The 22,690-nt window shown below is 38.8% G+C and overlaps 1 protein-coding gene across 1 annotated transcript in view; it reads right to left on the bottom strand.

The window, feature by feature from the left end:
- Positions 1-5,795: 5,795 nt before the first annotated feature.
- Positions 5,796-22,690, bottom strand: part of GPR158 (G protein-coupled receptor 158) — a 431,433-nt gene continuing 414,538 nt past the window's right edge. Inside the window, exons 8-11 of the mRNA XM_087857604.1 lie at positions 20,753-20,891; positions 14,310-14,415; positions 11,025-11,171; positions 5,796-10,216 (exon numbers count right to left, since the gene is read on the bottom strand). Of these exons, the coding sequence (XP_087713730.1) occupies positions 8,741-10,216; positions 11,025-11,171; positions 14,310-14,415; positions 20,753-20,891 (1,868 nt within the window). The 3' untranslated portion in view covers positions 5,796-8,740. The remainder of the gene's footprint in view (positions 10,217-11,024; positions 11,172-14,309; positions 14,416-20,752; positions 20,892-22,690) is intronic.

Raw genomic sequence — 22,690 nt, 5'->3', positions numbered from 1 at the left:
AAAATGGTGAACCACCTGGACATAAATCCTACCCGTTCAAACTGCGTACTGGAAAGCTTCATCAGGACCAACCTTAGATATCTCAGAATCTGTACCCTTCAGGCCAATGCTATGGCTGCTGTTCCGTGTGTTCTGGTCCCAGGCGAAATGGTCTAGAAACTTGAGTTTCATTAATTTCAGCTGGAAACTAGGAAGGGATTTCAAGAAAAAAAGAATTATTCTAAACTTAACTTTCTTATATCAGCTGCCTGCTACAAATATTTTTTTTATCCCTTATAGAGAACCAAACTCCTTGCTTACACAACACAGGCTTTCAATGGAGCTATCTTTGCTCCATTCCCAGTATTTCACCTACCCCTTGGGATCAAAGACAATAAAAATTTCTTAAGTTAAACACAGCTTTATGAAACAACATGGGATAATTACAAGAGAAATAAAATGCAAAGAGATCATGATGCATCTGTGCAATATTTGGACTTGGGAGAAGATCTGCTCTTTCAACGTATAGAGAAGTAATAGGATGTAGTGTCTGCTTGTAAAATGTGCCAGATCTCAGGAAAACTGCATCAATTTTAAATTGATGCTATCCTTTTTATGTTTAAATACAGTGAGAAAGTTGTAAACATTAATGTGGAGAAAGCAATAGTACATAATTTGTGTTACTCATTCTATTTCTTTTCTGAATAGTGGTAATTGTCTACTCTCCAAGCTGACATTCAGTTGAATATCGAGGGAGAATATGGTTTGTTGTACTCTGGGGATCATTTTGGAAGGGTAGGCATTTGTCATACAAAATTGACTCTGGATTAATCGTTCACAAATCTTACTACATAGTTGGGTTTTACACTTATGATGTTTGACCCTATTAATCTTTAGGATGATAAAGTTCATTTAAAACTTGGTCTCCCCAAAATATTTTGATGAGTCTTCTAATGCTATTGGACATTAAGAGCTACTTCTTAACGAAGCAGAGCTATTCATTCCCAACAAGGAGTAATAATGAGATATTGAGCAAGGAACAAGGTCCAGAAAGCAAACTGCTTTCCAGCTTCTGATTCAGGGCATGACTCTAGCTTCATTTTACATTTTGAAGTACATTTTCTGTGGCTTTTTTCCCCCAGAACTTGAGAACTCTATAATTTTATCTTAGTACAAAATACATCAAAAATCAAGGGGCTACGGCTTAGTCATCACACTGCTGTTCCCTTTCATTTGTGCGTCTTCTTTCCTAGATGATGTTAAATTTGCCAAATGTTTGACTAGATGTTAAGGAGTTTGCTTAGTTGTATACATTCTAGTAAAACAGTTTAATACATTCAAACCCAGAGTGTAATTTTACACACACACACACCACTTAGTCATAGAACTAGAGGGGTCCTGAGATACTATCTCCCCCAGACCTCTCATTGGCCAGGTTAAGAAATGTAAACACAGGAAGTTGAAGAGACTTTCCCAAACCAAACATACCTGTGGCAGAACCAGGTTTCCGAAACAGTCTTGAACTCCCAGTTTTTTCATTCTATTGTTACATATCAGTGATATTTACCACTATTTGTACATGTTATAAAATAACTATAAAATATCTCCCAACTTACACAAAAGTTTTTAATGGGCTTTTAAAAATGTTTGTTTTTATATGTTTTTTAAATTATGTTTTGAATATATTTTTAAATTTGAAAATATAGAAATCTAATTAAAGCAAGTAGGTCACTGAGCATGAGGGGAAGTGCGTTTTGCTTTAATTTTTTCATGGCTTCTTGATCTCTAACCGCTGAGGAGGGTACACAGCTCTGTGCGGTGACTCTGCACAGGGAGATACTGTCAGAATTGAGCAAATAGATGATTCTTCTGCATCTTTGCTGGAGGATGTAAAAAGGGACAGTGCCTATGTATATCAGGATAATGGCCTTTCCAGCTTTCCAGCAAGTGGTGCCAGGAGAGTCAATCTGCCAACTCTTTTATTCAAGTGGTTATGAAACTGGGTTTGTACCTGAATATTCTTGAACAACTCCCCTTACGGTTTTCTGGTGCACCAGAAAGTAATTTGCCTACAAGCCACCCCTGTACTGATTTCTTTCTAAAGATTTTATTTATTTACTTAACAGACAAGAGAGACAGCAAGAGAGGGAACACAAGCAGGGGGAGTGTGAGAGGGAGAAGCAGGCTTCCCGCTGAGCAGGGATTCTGATGTGTGGCTTGGTCCCAGGACTCTGGGTTCACTACCTGAGCCCAAGGCAGATGCTTAACGTCTGAGCCACCCAGGCGCCCCTGGTTCAGTACTGATTTATTTGCATGGTTCTGTCACTGAATTTGGCCTGAGAATTACAATAATAAATACAAGTTTCCCATTCACTCTGTGTATGGAATACTGTATGCAGCAGCAGGACACATTCCTAGGCTACATTAGTCACCATTTGTGTTCATAATTACTAGTCTTTAAGATGTAAAAGGAGAGGGGCGCCTGGGTGGCACAGCGGTTAAGCGCCTTCCTTGGCTCAGGGCATGATCCTGGCGTTCCGGGATCGAGCCCCACATCAGGCTCCTCCGCTATGAGCCTGCTTCTCCCTCTCCCACTCCTCCTGCTTGTGTTCCCTCTCTCGCTGGCTGTCTCTATCTCTGTCGAATAAATAAATAAAATCTTAAAAAAAAAGATGTAAAAGGAGAAATATCTTTCATGATCTTTAATATCTTCACTATTTGGCAAATTTAGATAACTTTTATAATATTCCAAGTCACCAGAAATTTGCTTACGTGTATGTACGGTATTTCGTTCACATACAGCACCTTTAGAGTTATTGCATGTGTATAGGACTACTTCTATGTAACATGAAATATATGGCTAAGAAATCCTGTAGTCAGGCAAATATCCAAATAGTTTGTTCAAACTATTTCCTTTCTCAGAAACATCTGAAAGTTACACACCAGGATCTATTTTTATGTGGATGTCCTATACAGATTCTGACACACTTTATTTTTCAGAAAGAGTTCAAATAACTAATAACAAGTTTCAACAGCCAAATATTTACTTTTTATGAAACATGGAAGTATCTTTCATAGCTCTAACAAACTGGGCCATGTCCCAAACCTTAGGTTTCTCCCTCATTATGGTAACAGAGAGATACCTACCTTATAATGCCGGAGAGTTAGAGTTAATGTTGTTCAGTCATAATCTGTGGCTTTCCCAGGAGCTGCCAGGGTGTAGATGGAAGACCAGTTAGTTTTCAACATTTGAGAAATTTTGCAGCAAGTTTTCATCCAACTCCTGAATTTTTCTTTCTGTCCAAGTGTATTTTAGACAATGATTAGTAATCAAAATTTCAATTTTGCAAATATTTACCAAACTCAGAGAAAAGCACACTGCTTGATATTGGGGATACATAAATGAATAAAAAATTCCTTGCCCTTAAGGAGCTCTTAACTTGGCAGACGATTCAGAGAAGTATGTAACTAGCTAACTTGTGAGTCAGGGCAATCACAGACTTAAGCCAATTCCTAAGGTGAGCACAGAGGAAGGAGGAATTCATTCTGATTTGGGGCATTAGGAAAGTCTCCGCATAGAGGGAGTGGGGCCTTTGTGCTGCTCCTTGAATAGGGCAAACAATGGCACACCCTGGGTTTCCTGGGTCAGTCCCAGTTTATGTTGTTATCCAGGTACAATTATAATACTGCTCTTTCACACTCAGAGGTTTTCTTTGGACAATAAATTATATGATCGCACTAGCACTGAATCATACATATGGTGTTGACAGGGAAAAGAAGGAGGGAAAAAAACTTCAGATGGATCAAACAGCAAGTCAAAAGGCATAGAGGAATAAAATCCCATGGCATGTTTGGGGAAAAACTATGCATCTTTCTCTTATGTGCTCAAAAGAGGGCATTTCCCCCCTTTTCCTATTGCTATTTGAATTGAAATGGGAGTATGTTCTAAAAGATCTGTCATGAGCTTTTCTGTTTGCATATTCATTTTTCTTTCCAGGAATATGACTATTATGCAAAGACCTTTTCCTATATCCTTCATTTCCCATTTTCATTTGATCAGTTTTATCTCTAAGTACTATTTTCACATCACAGAGGAAGAGAGGGAAGTTAAAAACCAATTCATACATTTCACCATCTGCCTTCTAACCAGTTTGTATTGAATTAGAATATGCAATGTGCTTGGACTTTGTGTACGTTCCAAGAAACAAGTATGTAAAGAGAAAGTAAGCAAAATTAGAAGGATATTATTTCTGTCTTTATAGCTTTTCAGGGGAAAAAGAATGGAATATGCTGAAGTAATAAAGAAAATCTTAACCAACTTGCATTATTTTGGAACAACAGATTTACATTATTACTTGTGCGATAAAGGCCATTTCTGATGGAAATAGTTCCCTTAGCTACTTTTTACCAGAAAGTTCTAAATTTAGAACAAAGAAACAATGCCTAACACTATGCATATGTATGAAAATAACACAGCCATCAGCTAAGGGAGTCCCACAAACACTGAGAAGACTTATCACACCAGAAAGAACAGTAGACTTGACTTTCATGACTTGTTAATCTCCAGCTACTTTTGCCTTAGCTCTTTAGGGTCAAAAAACTCAAACCGCAGATTCTATGTATAAGTACCAAGAATATGTAGAATATAGGACACACGTGGTATGAAGAGATGGGGAAGGGCATTCTCAGTGACTTGGTTACAGGAAAGTTGAATGCAGGGAGAAGGGTCATCCAGCTCCCTCTTCTGCCCCCTTGCCTCATCGACTTCTCTGTTTCAGAGAGCTGCCCACTCCCACATAGGAAATTAGGAGCATACTGCAGCAAGCCCTTTAATCCTTTCCCAGCCCGGTTTAATATCTAGGTTTCTCGTAGCATGAATTTGGTATTCTTTTCCACAGCTTTTCTCATGAGCAGGCGATATGAGGTCTATAGATTTTCAGAGGGGGCTTTTAAAATTTTTGAAACTATTCAAAATGTCAATTAACTTAGAAGAAGCATTTATATTTGATATAGTTATCTATGACTCTGATTTTCTGACCTCATATAACGTAATACCAAACCCATCTGAAGATGCTAGTTTGGTAAAACAACCAAGAATCTTTTCCTCTCCTTCTTAGGCCCTCACCTTCCCCTCCCTTGACTCCTGTGCTGGTCTTCTAACTAATCTAGCTGCTTGCAGTCTCTTCCCACTTCAGTCCATCCTGGGCTGCTCCCCAAATGATCCTTCTTCTCCATCACTTGATTATGACCCAGTTTACCTCTTTCTGATAGCTCCTGGTACTGTGGTTATGATAAGGCTGTGTTAATCTGAGGCATGGCATGCAAGGCTGGGCACAATTACCTTTCCGGTCTTACACATTTCCCATTCATAACTTATGCCTTCATAGAATTTCAGCCTTGGGAGCTTGCCCTCTCTCCTAAGCCTCCTCGACTCTGTGACTTAGTCAGGCTCTCCTCTGCATTACTACAACGGTGACTGGATTCTGGGTATTGGAGCTCTTGTTCATCTAAAGATCTTCATCATTGCTGAGCAAATTGCCTATGTGTGTTCAGTAAATTAAAAAAGATAACTGAATTACTTCCCATTTGGGCAGAACTTTCTTAAACTAAAATCACTAGCCCTGACTGGTTTTATTGGCTCCAAATGATGACCGGTATGTTTGAGGCCACATGTGGCTAATCCCATATCTCTGCAGACGGGCATAAGAGGATGTATGTGCGTTACGTGTACCAAAGCCAAAGGTACATGGGATTCCCTCTAACGTGGGCTAGGCGAAATAAACTTGATTTTTGATAAACACACACTTCACTGTAAATCACTTTCATATAAATATGTTTTATTGCAGAGAAGTTATAATTATTTACATGCTGTAACACATCACAACATAAATTTACCAAATATTTTTCATGGTGGGATGCTGTAGGTTTCAGATAATAGTTTCAGAAGAACCACAGATTAAGTGAAGAGACTTACAGCTTTATTGACTCTACAACTCTCGGTTGCTAAATGCTAGAAGTCAAAAGGCAGTGTTTCTCAGTCCTACCTGTCACCACTTGCATGCAGAAACCTAGGAAGCAAATACAAGAGAACTGTCGAGTTTCAAATCCATATTGCCACCAAAGTTTACAATGGGCTGAGTTATAATTCATGTCGTAAAGCATTTAATTCTTGCATAAAATATACAGTTCTATTAAGATTGGTATAAATCTACTTATTTATAAACCCTGGCTTAAAAACAAGGACAGGATGCAGCCTGCACATGCATTGAGAAGGACAACCTAGCAAATGTTTGTGACTTTAACAGTGTCGATTCACTTTCTTATTGTTATCGATCTAGGAAAATAACCTCAAGAATTGTAGATTTAAACTTCTCTTGGTGATAAGTAATGGCAATGAAACTCTAGGAAAGACCCGAGGCACTCTCACTGATTGATGCTGGTGGAGAAAAATCTATGGACTGTAGAATGTCACTAAGGTATTATTTGGCAAGTCTTCTTTAAGCCACATCTCTAGCAGGATCATCCTGAAGTGCAATAAAAAGTCACCGATGCTTGAACTGCTTATTTCTCAAGAAGTGAATAAAGTGCTAACAGACCTTGAACATAAATGAAACGAGTAGGTGGGCCTGGAAATTCCAAACCAAGTTCACCAATATACCTTAAAGTTGTGTTCCAAGGTTACCAAATAGAGAGGCCTTGACTGAAAAGGAAGAAAAGAAGGAAGTAAATGAAGGAAACACAGACAAATAGAATTTCTCTATCTCTTCACACCTACCCCACCAACCTGAGTAATGCACAAAGCAAGCGAATGGGTGAGGAAGATGGAGGCACAGCTTTGCAAAATGGCGATGGGCTCGCTTACTCCTGAATAAAAACCGTTGAAAAAATGTGGATGAGAAGGAGAAGTCCTAGTTTCTAGCCTCCACTGGGAATGATATTCTCTCAGAACAGCCCTGTATCTACCTTCTGATTCTCTTTTCTCATCCCTTACCCTCATAGCATGTTCTCCTTGCTGCTCATGAAATGAAAAGCCATTAGTGAGGCTGGAAATGTCCTGGCCAAAGAAGCCATTGACCCTTCGGCATCTAGCACGACAGAAAGGGAAGTCGGCGGCATTCTACTCATAAGTGATTCATCTTTAAATAAAATGAAACCGAGCTTTGGAATGGAACCTCTTTGCGTGATCACATCAGTAGGGCTAAGTCAGCAGCTTAGGATTCTCATGCCAAGTGATCAGGCTGGAAGGCAGCACATTTTACAAATTTTGCCTTGGGGGCTGTTTTGCTTTGCAAATAAACCTCGCATTTTTTATTTTGAGCTGGGTGGCTCACAATGGCAATTTGCAGGACTTGTGAGTTTTCCAGTGCTTGGGAGAAGGAAGAGCCCACACCACCTTATAGGCTTTGAATAAATCAGGTTATAAACCTCTTTGGGATTTAAGCTCAGCAAGTGTTACCCCTAGCTGAAGCAATGAATAAGAGTTTATGAGAATAAGTAGTTTAAGGTAATTTAAAATATATATTCAGTATGCATAATAAAAATATATCCATACAATGATCTCGATGCTATCATAATTTTTCTCTTTAAAAAAATACTCCCTTGAAAGTGCTATCAGTAGCTCCCTTCCTGTCTGTGTTTGAAAGGCAAATTCCCTGGCTCTCCAGTACCGTTGTAATTCTCATGTCATTCCTACAGTCTTCCCTTCTCAGTGGTAATAATAACGCGCGGTATGTTTTTCTCACTCTTAGCTTCTTCCTGGCGAAATGCTGCTAAGTATGAAATACTGAAAGAGTTAAAAGGGACAATAAATTGGAATGAAGGTGTTACCTGTCTCTGACTCTGAACAAACAATAGGTAAGTTGTCCTTTATTGAGACATATGACTAAGTAGGACCACTTGATCTGTGTCCTAACAAGAAGTGCAAAACAAGTAACTCAACTCATATAAAAAACCCTGATTAAGACAGTATAACAAACCATGATGTGAAATAATAGAGTCAAATCCAAATTCACAATGTATAAACCACAGCCAAAACTGAAAGATTTTATCATAACGGTTATGGCTTCCCAAGCCAGAGAAAGCTTACTGTACTTCAAGAATCAACTAAAGTTGATAGATAGCAGGTATTCTGTAACTTGCAATAACAACTGAGTAGCTGTGGATTGCATAAATGTGTTGTGTCACGTAATATCAAAGTTATTTGCAAAATTATACAATCTGGAATGCTTGAATATGAGACACAACAATGTACTGAAACATACATTTATAAGAAAATGAGAGCAATCATTAATATAAAAGGTATTTTTGGGATGCATTAAGTGAGCAGTGCTATCAAGGTTAAATAGGTAAAGTAAGTTCAGTTAGCTACTTAGAATTTCGGTCATATAGGGTCTATACCTTCTTCTTTGCAAAATCTCATACCTCTTCTGTGTCTTCCGGTTGGCCTTGCTTAGGATCTTCAAAGTGCCATGGGAAAATACTGATCAGGGGCAGACAGTGAGGGCTACTCCCCTTAAACATGCTGAAATGTAAGGATTCTCCTCGCGTCCCCAGGGGAAAGACTTCCCTTGGCCAGTCTAATTCTTCCATTGTGGTATTGCTCTGCCCTCCCCGTCTTCTTCCACCCGTGCCTTTCACATTTCCCTCGATTGACAGACACTCCTCGGGGATTTTTGATCCTTCTATCTTCTGTCAAATTCGGGGTTTCTTCCTTCTCCTTTTCTTTCTGGGGATGCTACACTTTAAAAGTATCCCAGACCTCTTATTTCTGGGGCCCTGCCATTTTATTTGCACTTAACGTGCAAGAGGCAGGTAAAGCTACACTTCTTTCAGCATTTGGTTGATCTGGGGTCTCAAACTCCCAAGGACACACCTCAGCTCGTGATGTTAAAGGCTGCTGAAAGTTATTACTTGAGTTATAGGAGCCGGGTGTATTTTCCTCAGGGGAAGATGTCTTTTTTCCCTGGTCTCCTGTTGGGTTGAGATTTTCATTCTCGACTTTTGATGCTACAACTTTGGGGGGCAGTTCTTCATATTGCCCAGCACACACGTTGGCTGCATAATGCTGACGGCCATTCTCATCTTTGGCTCTCCCTGGGGGAACCTGAGTCTTGGAAATCAAAGGCTTCTCATCGTCAAAACTGGGCTGACCTTGGCTCTCCCAAGGGCACACCTTGGCCTTGTCTGTGCTCTTCTGATTGGTTTGCTGACACAGTTCAGCTGCCTTGGACTTCTGATGAGATTTCTCCTTTAAGAAAAAAGTTGGGTTTTTCTCCATTTCAGAAGCTGCAATAGATACGTGTTTTTGAACTTTTGATTCTGAAGGCACGGGACCAGGGGCCAGGTTGTAAATCTCCCAAGGACACACTTCCCCTATGTCAAAGTTGTTCTTCATCTGGGTGGTGCCTGGGCTCATGTCAGAATTGGCAGTGGGCGGGTTGACCCTTTGTTGCTTCATAATCCCAGATTTCTGAGTTTTTCTTGGCTCCTCCAAATGACTGGCGTCTTGGGGGGCAGAATCTTTAGTCTCTGCATTATCTGAATTTGAGTATTTTCTGTTTGTTTCTTTATCTTTTGGCAGAGGTTTCTGGGATTTAGCACGGTCTTCCATGCCTGATGTTTGGGTTTTCCCAGCTAATCCCAGAGTCTTCTCCTTGGCACTTGCTATGACGCTGAGGGACTTTTGCAACACGGATGTTCGGGGGTGGCCCGGCTTCTTCTCTGAGCTGAGATTGTGAGCACTTGCTGACTTACACACCAAAGGCACAGACTCCGTGGACTCGGCCTCACTGTTTTCTTTCAGTTTTTGTGTTAGTTTCTTACTTGACAGAGACTCCAGCGTGGAATGTTCCGTAGCCTCCTCTTCTTGGCTCTCCACTGGTAAACTGCGGGACTCTTCCGTGTGCTCCCTCACATGGTCGTACGTGCTGTGTGACTTCTTTAGTGAGAAGACTCGGTTTTTCAGGGATTCCTCTTTGGGCTTCCCGGTGTTACCTGAAGACTCTTGTGGGTTTTTCCTGGCCAGGGCAGTGCTTTTGGCTGTGCTGTGGTCTGTGACTTCCTTGTCCTCTTTGGAACACTGCCTGCTGACCGTCTCTGGGATCTCGGTTATACGCCTCATGATTGAACGGCCTAAGCCCTTCTTGGAGCACCGCTTTTTCTGGAGGTGGGGGTTATTTGTAATCATCTTCTTCCTTTTATATATTTCCAACTGGGCATAGAGTTTCTTCAGCTCATCCTGTCAGAACAAAAGCAAAATTCACAGAGATGTGGAACTTAGTAGGTCAGCCAGATACTATTACTAAATGTAACCTGAAGTCAGTAAGCTTGGGCTCTTTAGGGAACCTGCCCTACAGCTTTTCCTACCATGTGTGCTCATCGACCTTCTCCTCATTCTTACTTTTCTGATGAAATTTGTGTTCTGTTACACCTAGAGTTTGAAGACATGCACACATGCATCTGGCCCTGCGTTCACGGGGTGAGCCCTCTGGACTGACAAGCTGTGTGTGGCAGACTCAACCGGGACCATAACAAAACACAGCATATCATCCATTGACAAACCACATCCCTAAACAATACTGGAAGCATCATGTAGCCATTGATAAAATTACCCCTAATGTTGGACTCGGTTTAGGGGACAACAGACCATCAATTACTAAAAGCAGCTTCTTACTCCAAACGCTGATATACTGTCACAGATTACTTTCAGTAACCCGGGCTCTCTGCTCACAGATCTATCCTACCTTTCCATTAGCCAAATGTCATAAGCCGTAGTAGGGAATATCACCCATTCATCATTATGACTGCTCGTAAGTCAGCTGAGACTATCAAGTTTGGCCTGTGTAATTTTTACCATGATGTATGTTTTAGAACAGGGTTAACTCTGCATTTGATGTTTTCGGTTCTTACACGCACACGTTCCCCCCTCTCTTTTTCTCTCTGGGCACGTGTGCACACAGGTGAGCATACATATACATCAGCCCACACGTGCTGGCCTGTGTGCACAGGGTAAGCCTGAAATAGCAAGGCTGAAATACTGGCATTACCCGAATGTCCTCCGGGTCTAAGCTGTGTTCACTCCACGCGGAGTTGATGCTGCTGTTCAGGTAGGACCCAGACCGGCCCAGGTCTAGCTCGTCTTCATAGGCTTCTGTAGCAATGTCATCTCGGGGGTTATTGCTTGAATGTGAAAACTGCAATAGAGATGCAATATGAGCTGCAGACATTAGATCACTGGCAGACATGGCAGAAAAATTTTCTAAAGCTTCTAATGTCCAGATCATTTCTCCAGCTTAGCTGAACTCATTCACCAAACTCTTTATAAAAGATCTGCTGCTGTATTTGTGTTTTGCTTTTCATGTTATACGCTAGAGCTCACAGGCCATATTAATACACGGTTCCTTCTCTGACTCCTATTTTCATCCTCGTCTTTTCTCCAGGCTCCCAGTGTTCATTTACATTACTCCTCATACATGATATTTGCATTCTGAAAATGAAAACAAGTAGAAAAACCCACACAAATGTTCTCCAAGAGTAGCAATTTAGACCCACTGGCAGCTGGAGGGAAATATTTTTTTTGAGCAGTAGGGTGCACCTTGTGTTTGTTGTTTCGCATCACATAGGGGAGGCTGTATGTCACCGAGGGGTACAACTGGCCCTGGTCACAGACAGTGACTTTGAGTCTACTATACATAGCTCCAAAAAAGTTGCCCCCAAGACCTGGGGGAGAGGGGATCTGAATGTTAGCATCAACTATGCTGACAGTCAGATTGGAAACAAATCACAGAAGCTCTCTGGAGCACAGTGCTCTCAGCCTAATGTGATGATACCTAAATTTAAAATTCAAAGGTTCACTGAAATTACATAATTTTTTTCTCAAACTCAGTATTCTCAAGTTCTTCTTTCATCACATTTTGAGGTATTTTTATTATTTTTCACGTGGCCTTTTGATATTTTTCAGTTTCATGGATTCTTGCTATCTCTGTTCTTCATCAAACGGAGATGTGGAGAAGAATGAATCGAGCAAATGATGGAAAGCGGGGAGAATCAAAACAATTCGGCCACTTCACACAACATATAAACCAACTGACTGTCCTATGAAAATTCAGAGAATGGTCTAGGGAATATTGCTCTCTTCGCCCAGCTTGTCATCAGGTCAAATAGTCCTTTAAAAAATTAACATATCACCCTTTCATGATACAGAATGATTTTAACGTCGATGATTGTTAAAATATTTAGGTGGGCAGGTGCACATCAATATAAGATAGCATGTGAAACAGCAATTCTCTCTGTAAGGAATCATCAGTGTTTTGTAATTGGAGCTGACTGAGGAGCCACAGAAACGGGTGAATCTTTCCTTCACTCTTCTACTTACATCTGTGGTTCTGACATGTGTCAGGAATTTAAGGCTATAAAGATGAATAAAACAGAGTCCCTCTCCTCCAAAATCTCAAATGCTACTAGGAAACCACCCAGAGGTTTTATAAGAGTGGACCTGTTCTTCTCAGAGCTTCTCAGAGATGATCATGAGTTTAAGGACCACTTATTGTCAGATATTGCCCATTTTCTGCTTTATTATTTGTCCTTAGTACTTATATCTACCCAAAATAGTATTTTAAATATTTATCTTATTTATTTCTTGTTTCCCCCTTCTCCATAATATACATACTACAAGAGCACATATTTTTATCTGTTTGTTAGTCTTATTCCAGGATATAGAACAGTGCTTAGCAAAGCCCCTCGATGATTCTGTTAAATTATCTGAAGTTGAGATATAATTCACATACCATAACGTTCTCAAATTTCAATTGTACAATTGAGTGCTTTTTGGTATATTCACAGTGCTGTGTAACCATCACCACTATCTAATTCCAGAATATTTTCATCACCCCCCAAAAGAACCTTAAGCCCACGAAAGCAGTCACTTCCATTTCCCTTCTTTCCCAGCTAGTGGCAACCACTAACCTACTTTCTGTCTCAACAGAGTTGCCTGTTATGGACATTTCATATAAATGGAATCACACAAGATGTGGCCTTTTGTGTCTAGCCTCCTTCACTTGGCATAGTGTTTTCTAGTGTTGTGGCACGTATCAGTGGTTCATTCCTTCTTTTTGTCGGATAGTGTTCCATTGTGTAGATATGTCACATTGTGTTTCTACAGCTGATGGACATTTGGGTTGCTTCCACTTTTTAGCTATTATGAATAGGGCTGCTAGGAACATTCATGTACAAATCTTTGTATGAATATGTGTTTTCAAATCTCACAACTGAATGAACAGCTGGAGTAACAGTACATCCATCTAATAAAAATGTAATCATATAATGCAACGTATGAAAATGGATAAGATTAACTGCAGTAACAGACTAATCCATGAAAACCGTGGCTATCTGGTATAATTCAAGTAAGGAAGAAAATGGGCATTTTTCTCTGTTTACATTTGTTTGCCCTTTCAATCAGGCTGAACTTCAATGTTTTGCTTGTGAGAGGTGGTAAAGCCTGGAGTGAATGACAAGCAATTACAAATTCTTGTCTCAGCTGTGCGAATATTATATTACGTGGTACTCATCCAGATATACAATGTTCTAATATTTTGTTTGTCTATGTGTAAGTGAGGAAAATAATAATAATGCTGTAAGTTGTATGTTTTTTCCCCACACTCTGATATCATATTATTTCACTGTAAGCAGCTTTATTGCTATCATGTCAAAGATGGAGAAACTGAACCTCAGAGAGATGAAAAGTTTTGGCTAATGTCATACTATATAGCTAGTGTGGGTGGAGCATATATTCAAAATCCTTGTATTCTGAGTGCTGACCCATTTTCCCCCACTTCGGTGTGTCTTTGCCAGAATCTATCATTATAAAGCAAGATTTTTCTATACACAGTATTATAATTATTTATATAAAAATTTTCTGAATGTTTACAACACAGTGCTTCCTGAATGTAAATCCAAACAGGATTCTTAAAATAGGATAATTCTCTTTAAAAATGATTTTGATGTTAGAGCCACAATAAAAGTTACCTTGAACCCATAATTAAATCATATCTGGAGAGCGAAATACTTGAGAAAGAACCAAACCAGATGATGGGTTTTGTACAAAGTGAAGCATTTAAAAATGATATGGGATGTTTAATAAATCCTAATAAATCCTAAAGGAAAAGAGACATCTCGCTCCCTGAGGAAGGGCTTTAAAAACATTTTAGAGTGTCAAGTAAACCTCCACACCTCCCTTTCCCTAGATCGCCAGATATTTTTTTTTAAAGGAGAAACAACTCCATGCTTATTTAAAATAACTGTCTTGCAAGACAAAAGTAATGCTAAAGGAATACCTTTGGAATCAAAAGCAACCCAATGGTGACTGTCACAGTCAAATGAGTATGCGCAAAATACAGCATTAGCATCCAGTCAGACTGAAGTCTTGAGGCAAGAACGAATCTGAAATGAGAATTCACCAAGTTAGTAATCCAACAAGATCTCTATTTAAGACACTAGGATACCTGAAACCTTTTTTCCTCAGTGTATTAAAAAAAAAAAAAAAGCAAGCATGAGAAAAGTTGTACTGCTGTTTCTGCGGCATACATTTCATCACAGGAGAATAAGGCCCTAAGGAACCCTGATTGGATACATAAGACATGAATGCTTTATTATTTATTATTTTAAATGATCAGTAGTAAGAAAGACAGCATATAGATATATAATGTGCTAGTCATTTCCTGGAATAATTATTTTGTGTGTAAATTGAATGTCTAAAGTAAAAACAGTGAACATACGTGAATTCAAAACAAGAACAGATTTACAAACTAGTGGCTTCAGGCCACTGGGTTATAAGACACAGACACATAAGTCTTGATTCTAATCTTTTTCCTTTGAAAACATTAATTAAGAAAAAAATTAAGAAAAACAGGAGTTGGTAATTATCTGCCTTTGTGAATGACCTCAGAGGCTTAAATGATAATGCAATGGATAAAATGCATATACTAATGGTTTGTAAAACACATCTTTTAAAATAAAAATTTTAGTTGTTGTGAAGTATCAAATTGTTTTAAAATAATTTAAAATCCTATCTTGCTGAGGAATTTATAAAACTGTGTTTTAGGACAGTACTGTAGGAAACATGTATAGGAAAAATTCAGTACCAATATCTACTCTGGTGATTTTGGAATATTTTTGTATATCAATAGGTATATGTACAAACTAAAACTCGGGTTTAAGGACTCATTCTTTTGTGGAAACCAGGTGATGATTTTATTAAAGTCATTTTGCAATCATATTCTTCTTTTAATTTTTTCTCATCCATTGTTTATACATGAAAGCTCAATATGAGACTTTATTGTGTTTGGAATTAGAGAATTAGCATTTTTTTAAAAAGATTTTATTTATTTATTTGACAGAGAGCTAGAGAGAGACAGCATAAGTAGGCAGAGCAGCAGGCAGAGGGAGAGGGAGAAGCAGACTCTCCGCTGGGCAGGGAGTCGGACGTGGGGCTCGATCCCAGGACCCTGGGATCATGACCTGAGCCAAAGTCAGAGCCACCCAGGCACCCCAGAGAATTAGCATTTTTTAAAAAAGATTTGTTTATTTGAGAGAAAGAGAGAGAGAGAGAGAGAAAGAAGGTGAGCAGTGGGAGGGGCAGAGGGAGAGGGAAAGAGGGAGAGAAGCAGACTCCCCGCTGATCACAGAGCCCCATGAGGGACTCATCTCACCACCCTGAGATCATGACCTGAGCTGGAATTGAGAGTCAGATGCTCAATCAACTGAGGCATCCAGGAGCCCCTAGAGAATCAGCATTTTGGTTCAGTGACATACATCATCATATTTGAAAAGCTAACATCTTAGGAAAATGCTTATGATATAAACATAAAACAAACACATATGAATCTAAAAATAGAAGAAACTAATTTTATACCTGCATTATACCATATCCATGACAAATTTACTAAGTAAATTAGTATTATTACTTGAAACAAAATTTCCATCAAGGGGATTTCTTCCTCATTTTCACCTCCATCCTGCCCCCCCTCTGCCCCTGTTTTCCCACCTCCCCCCCACCTCCCAAAATCAAGCTAAAATGGAAGCTCAACAGTTGTTCAAAACGGGGATACTGTCCCCTGTGTTTGGAGACACAAAATGGACTTAAAATATATACACAGAAGTACAGAAAGCTCATGGCAGTTCACCTATCACCAAATAGGATTTTATTAAGTAACACCTTCTCTAACTTCTTGGTGAGAAAAGTGGCTTTATACCCTGCCTTGAATATGACTAAATGAATATTCACTTTGCTCGGGGATGACATACTTTCTCGACAGATCCCGTGCTGGGTCAGGTGAGATTTTTTTAAGCACTGAAATAGGATCCTCCTCAGTGACAAGTAACAGTACCCGAGGCATAGTACTGAGGCCTAGAAGCAATATGAAACTGTGACCTGGAAAATTATACAGTCCAACTCTGCTGGGGTCATTGCCAGTACTGGAGCAGACAGTTATATCAAAAGAGATGGATTTACACTCCAAAAGTGTTCTTTCTCATGCACTGGGAATTTCTGTCTCAAATGCCAACACAAGTGAACTTTAAGCTAGCCTGACAATATCTGGAAGGAACAATGGTCACATATATTTTAAACTACAATGGTGAGTCTTCCAAAAACTTAATTTGAAGTGCTATATACTAACATCAATTGCCCCTAAATTAATCAGCTTTAATTTTAAATGCTAGGTATGTTAGGTTGCAGTTCTGAGTCGAAATATCTTAAGAAAAATTGGGTTTTGCAGTCGTTTTAAAGATTTTTCTTTAAAAGACTATTTCAACTTCTCAAAAATAGATCTAACAGTCAGGGACGTAGAAATAGTTAAAAATTGAGGTTAAGAATAAAAACAAACTTTTAAAAAGTCTTGCACTTTCCCAAAGCTCTGCTCTATGCTTAGTAAAGGATTATAGAATAGATTAGGCAAAATGCCTTCTGCATTATTAGACTTCTAGACTTAATCCTTTTAGCTTATTTTTGTTCAATCTGGCAATTCTCAAAATTGAGAATAAAAGTAAATCTGTATATAAATATGTAGTCATAGCTTTAAGTTTATATATTTATGTATGTATATATGTATACACAGTTATGTATATATAATTTTATATTTTAAGCAAACAAGAATGAACATGTATGCCTATTGATAGAGAATATCTTTGCTGACTTTGGAGGCCTTATTTAATATCACTTCATTCTAGTAAAAAATTACAAAGATGGTTTCAGTTGATTTATATTATTCGGTTATTGCTTCCTATTCTTGGACTTTATCAACACTGGAACCACGGCATGTATGAATTCAGTCTACATGTAAATAAAAAATTATATATACTTGATTCCTTTAATTATTACTGCCTATTACTTTCTCCCTGCTCATCTCCCTAAAATCAGTGTTCCGTAGATTTACTGTGTTAAACTATAATTCCATCCTTGATCCTTTATGGCCATACAATTTAATTTCCGAGACACAGTAGCTAATACATACTATAATTCTTTGAAGCCAACATGCCGCAATCGAATTGGGTTTGGTCTACGCAGAAAGGTAAGTTGAATTTGGAACTTAAAAGTAGGGCTTCCCATTCGGGTTTTCTTAGGCTTGCCTAAGAAAATACCAAAGCCTACCAAGGCTGGTCACCCTGCTACCACGAGAAGTCCTCCCTGTTCAAAACTCAAGGGGGACTACACAGTTGTCTCAAGGAAAATTGATCTTTTTGAGTAGAGCATGTTTACTAACACAAAGTCTACTAGGTCCAACATGAACAATTCAGGCGGAGCTTGTGTCTATGTGAACCCAGCTAGGCTGGTGGGTTGTCTGCGACTCTGTGGAAAAGACCTACGCAAAGTCAGAAAGCTATTTTTTTTTAAAAGCAAGCTCTATGCACAGTGTGGGGTTTGAACTCATGACCCTGAGATCAAGAGTGGCACGCTCCCTGACTGAGCCAGCCGGGTGCCCCCAGAAAGCTATTTTGAATGAATATTTAGAATACGTTTCCTCACCTCAGCCCAGTATTAAAACAGAATTTTCTGAAGGGTGGCTGCTATTATCAGATGGCAATTGAGGGCTGGGGGGATATCATGGTGAATGGTTTGGAAGGTGCTAGTTAAACAAAGTTAACTGGGTTTCCTTACAGCAGGACTTCTCGGTATGTCACATTGTGCTGTGACATTCCTAAAAGTGAGCTATCAAACACAATGTGTCATAAATATGCACGAGCATATAAAAACATCTAGAAGTGATATCCTAATATGTTAACAGTGCTTATCATCTTTGGGTAGTTGGATTAGGGGGTTTATTTTTTATCATTTTATGATTTATCTGCAATAACCACCTGTTGCCTTTTTAGGAATTTTTAAAAGTTCATTTAAAAAATAAATTTATCTTGCCTACGTGGGCAAGTTGAGAGTTTAAAGTCCATTGCGGGGCACCTGGGTGGCTCAGTTGGTTAAGCGTCTGCCTTCAGCTCAGGTCATGATCCCAGGGTCCTGAGATCGAGCCTTGCATCGGGCTCCTTGCTCAGCAGAGAGCCTGCTTCTCCCTCTCCATCTGCCTGCAGCTCCCTCTGCTTGTGCTCTCTCTCTATCTATGTGTTAAATAAATAAAATCTTAAAAAAAAAAATAAAGTCCATTGAAAAAACATACTTAATGATGAAAATGGAACAGATGTAAATCTTAAGACAGACAAGGATAAAGATCAATTTAGGTAAATGCTTTGAACAGATTTAATTTCTTGGGCAATTAATTTGGTTCTAAGAAATACAGCAGCTGATTGTAGGGCAAAACTAGGAAACCCTTTGCATGACAGTCACATTCCGACAACAGAAGACATTTAAACTTGCCTGTAAATTTCTTTTGGCATGCTTATAACTCTTTAATTGGTTTGTTAATACAGCATTTAACTTAAAAGTGGTTCTAGAGAAGCATGTTTGTAATATCTTGAAACATAGGTGTTTGATATTCTGGAAACAAACAACAAAAATGCAACTGTTCTTGGGAGACGGTTTGGGAGAAGTGTGAAGGCTGGGGAGCTCTGCCCGTGACAAGAGTGTTCTCTGGTGCCCACTATGCTGCAGACCCAGGGCATCCGCTCTCACATCTTTTCAGCTCTAGTTCCAGTAGAAGAGAGAGAGCCTTCTTTTCGCCTATTTATAACATCATATTTTGCTTCTCATCTTTCCTTCCTCTTCTCTTTTTCTCTTTTCTCTCTTTCTTGAGAGGGGGGAAGACAAAGCAAGAAGGCAAATTCCTTTGATTCCTGGCCCTTTGATGGAATTTCCAGGGTTGTCAAATCATAAATACTTCTTTCCTTACTTTAAAAGTTAAAACAGTGTAGGTATGCCTAAGGTTCGGCTGCTCTCTGGCATCATCTATTCCTACAAGTGCAAGATACAATTTTATAACTATTGACTAAAGTGAGAAATGATAAATATCTTCTAAAACTTCCACAGATCCACACCTTCCCACTCTGACTCCCACTATTATTAATCTCTGTTTTTCCACTGAGGGAAAAGACAGATATTCAAAATTTCTCATTAAATTCTTATGTATGTCCTAACTTTGTTGAGCAAATGAATGACATCTTTTTGTTGCTTTTCAAATTATAGGATTCCTTTTTTTGTTCTCACTGAGGTTTTCATTTCATTTCCAGATATAAATAGATGTAAATTCTCAGAAGATAAATCATAAAATTTCATTTTGTTCACTTATCATAAGCTACCTTCTTCCTCCTTTGTACTTACTGACTATAGTAATAAATGGGATATCAAAAAATGGAGGGCCAGGCCATACTCCTTCCAATAGAGAGTCACTGCTAAAATGCGATAGTGATAAAACCTCATTGCACACAGGGGCACGTGGATGGCTTAGGCAGTTAATCGTCTAGCTTCGGCTCAGGTCATGATTGCACGGTCCTGGAATCGAGCCCCATGTTGGGCTCTCTGCTTAGCCAGGAGTCTGCTTCTCCCCCTCACTCTCTCTCTCTGTGCTCTCTCTCTCAAACAAATAAATTTAAACAAACGAACAAAAAAACCTCATTGCACACAAAAATCCAGTCATTGGATTGTAATGGTTTTTCAGTTTTGAATTTGGCAGAATTGATACACATAAGCTGACTATCTGAGTATTAAGATTTTAAAAGTGTAAACCAGTGTATTAACATGAATGGAAACATAGAAAATTTATCTATATCTACATTATAATGTAAGCAGGTGTTGCTTTATATCTCCAGAACAAAAAGCACTGTATATCATAACAACAAATGACATTCCCATAAGTGATTTAATATAATACAATAATATTGAGTAAACCTTCAGATAAATAAAGGTGATAACAAAACATCAGAAGGAACTAAGAACAGCAGTTTAAAGAAAAACTGTAGGGGTGCCTGGGTGGCACACTTGGTTAGGTGTCCCACTCTTGGTTTCGGCTCAGGCCATAATCTCATGGGTCCTGAGATCGAGCCCCACGTCAGGCTCTGTGCTCAGTGCAGAGTCTACTTGGATTTCTCCCTCTCCCTCTGCCCCTCTCCACCACGTGCTCTCCTTTTCTAAATAAATACAGAAATCTTAAAAAAAAAAAAAAAGCAACGAACTATATTCATTTGCCATTTCTGTGACAAAGAAATTAGTCAACTTAAAAACACTATCCTTACTAAATTTTTCCATTACGTATGTTATCCAGTTTTGCTATTTAAATTAAACTGCAACACATCAAAGAAACAGAACAGTTATTTACTAGCTCGACAGAGCACTTGCCTAATTGTATGGAATATAGCAGAGATAATGAGCTCATTGTGAACTGCAACGGCCATATAGCGTGGCTCATGAAATGCTGATGGCACTGTCCGCACTGCATAGCAGAGATAAACACCCCACAAGAGGAATAAAAATTCAGCTGTGAGAAGAATGAAAAAAAAAAAAAAAAGAAAAACAATTTTCCATTAGTTTTATAGGTGAATAAAAATGTAAAATTTAAGTTCTTTAGCATGCATTTTGTGTCTGTTATAGAAACACAGGTTCAGTTAGAAATAGATGCATACAAAATGTCATTCACATATGAATACATACGACATATGTTTATTTTAAGATTTTATTCAGTGTAACAGAAGATTTTTCAAAGGTATAGCTTGGTTTTTGTCTCAGATTTTTCTTTTGCTAATACCTGGCTTTTTCCTAAAACAATGGTAAAATAATTTTCCACATCCCCAACCTACGTTTAAGATATTCGTAGAGCATCTGGGTCATAAGGAAGTCATCAAGGCAACAAAGGCTTATAATGTGTTTATAGGCAGCTTCTAGAAATTTAAGCTCTTACTGCATTGAATTTGGTTCCACAACATAAAGATATCCATTGCCAGAAATGTGAGAAAACAGGTTGTTAAACATTCAGTGGCATGTTTTATAAATGAACCATCATTTCTTCACACATGACAGAAATCATATCTTTTGTGGGTGGAGTGCTAAAGGCTTCATAAAATTCACAATCACCTTGTTTGCGGGCTCAAGCCAGAAGAGACGAGCGTAGGATAGCAGTTAAGGATAAGGGCTTCAGAATTACACTAGACCTGACTGGAAATTCTGGCTCTATCTCTAATTAACTTTGCATAATCTGAGGCAACTTAACCTTTCTGGCCACAGTTACCTTATCTGGAAAATGCAAATAACAAAAGTACATATTTCATGAGATTATTTGCTAATGAAATCAAATAATGAATATAAAGCACTTAACATAGTTTCTGACATAGTAGATACTAGATAAAGAAATAAATAAGTAAAAACACACGTTAAATGGTTCTTATTGTTGAACATTTCTTTTGACTTCTTTTCCCCAAACCTGAACATCGCTATTTTAACTCATTCTGACCAATAATTGTTCAACCCATTTTATCTGTCTTAGCGATATGACCTCATTGGAAGATAGCATCTAAAGAAGATAATATCTAATTAATAAGAATAAAGAAGAAAGCTTTAATTTGGAGAAAATGTTTCATCAAATGCATCACCTCAAGGTAACCTACTTACGTATCTGTTGAAACACTGACCTTCCATTCCCATATGCTAAGTTGTTTACCTGCCAACCTTTCAGCATATTTCTGGCAGTATTTAAACATTAGGTAGTGCCCTAATTATTGAAAATCCCTTAAGTAAACACATCTTTCAAGAGCTACCCTAAAACCCTGATGTGGTCAGAAGCCAAATAAAAAATAAGCCACACTCAAAGCCCTCCATGAGATTTATTCAGTATGTTGGCCACTGCCCACGTGCTACAAATGTTCTTTCTAGCAGAGTTCTATGGGATCAGGAAAAGCAATCAGGAAATGCTGAGGTCTTCATGTAGAACTTTCCTTCCTAACTCTTGTATTCCTGCCCATGCTACTACTATTGCCTCTTTACTTGGGTTTGAAATCTCAGCGCTGCCTTTCACTGGTACTTTTCTACTTTGAGCTGTTTTTTACACGTATCACTCCTCTCAATGCCCACAATGACCACCCTTTGAGCGCCTATCATGTCACTTCTTAATTGTTACAATTACTTTTCAACTGGCCCATCAAAACCTCGCTTACCCTGGGTTCACTCATTCTTCATTTACAGAAACTCCACTTTGATCACATCAGGATTTGTCCAAATCCCTGGTACTCCATTTGGGTTAGCTGATTCACATTTTCACTATAGGATTCACTCATACCCACTTAG

This window comes from Ursus americanus, chromosome 31 (assembly GCF_024610735.1).
Source record: "Ursus americanus isolate L20-20 chromosome 31, mUrsAme1.1.p, whole genome shotgun sequence".
Classification (NCBI taxonomy): domain Eukaryota; kingdom Metazoa; phylum Chordata; class Mammalia; order Carnivora; family Ursidae; genus Ursus; species Ursus americanus.
This window is presented reverse-complemented; position numbering and strand designations above follow the sequence as displayed.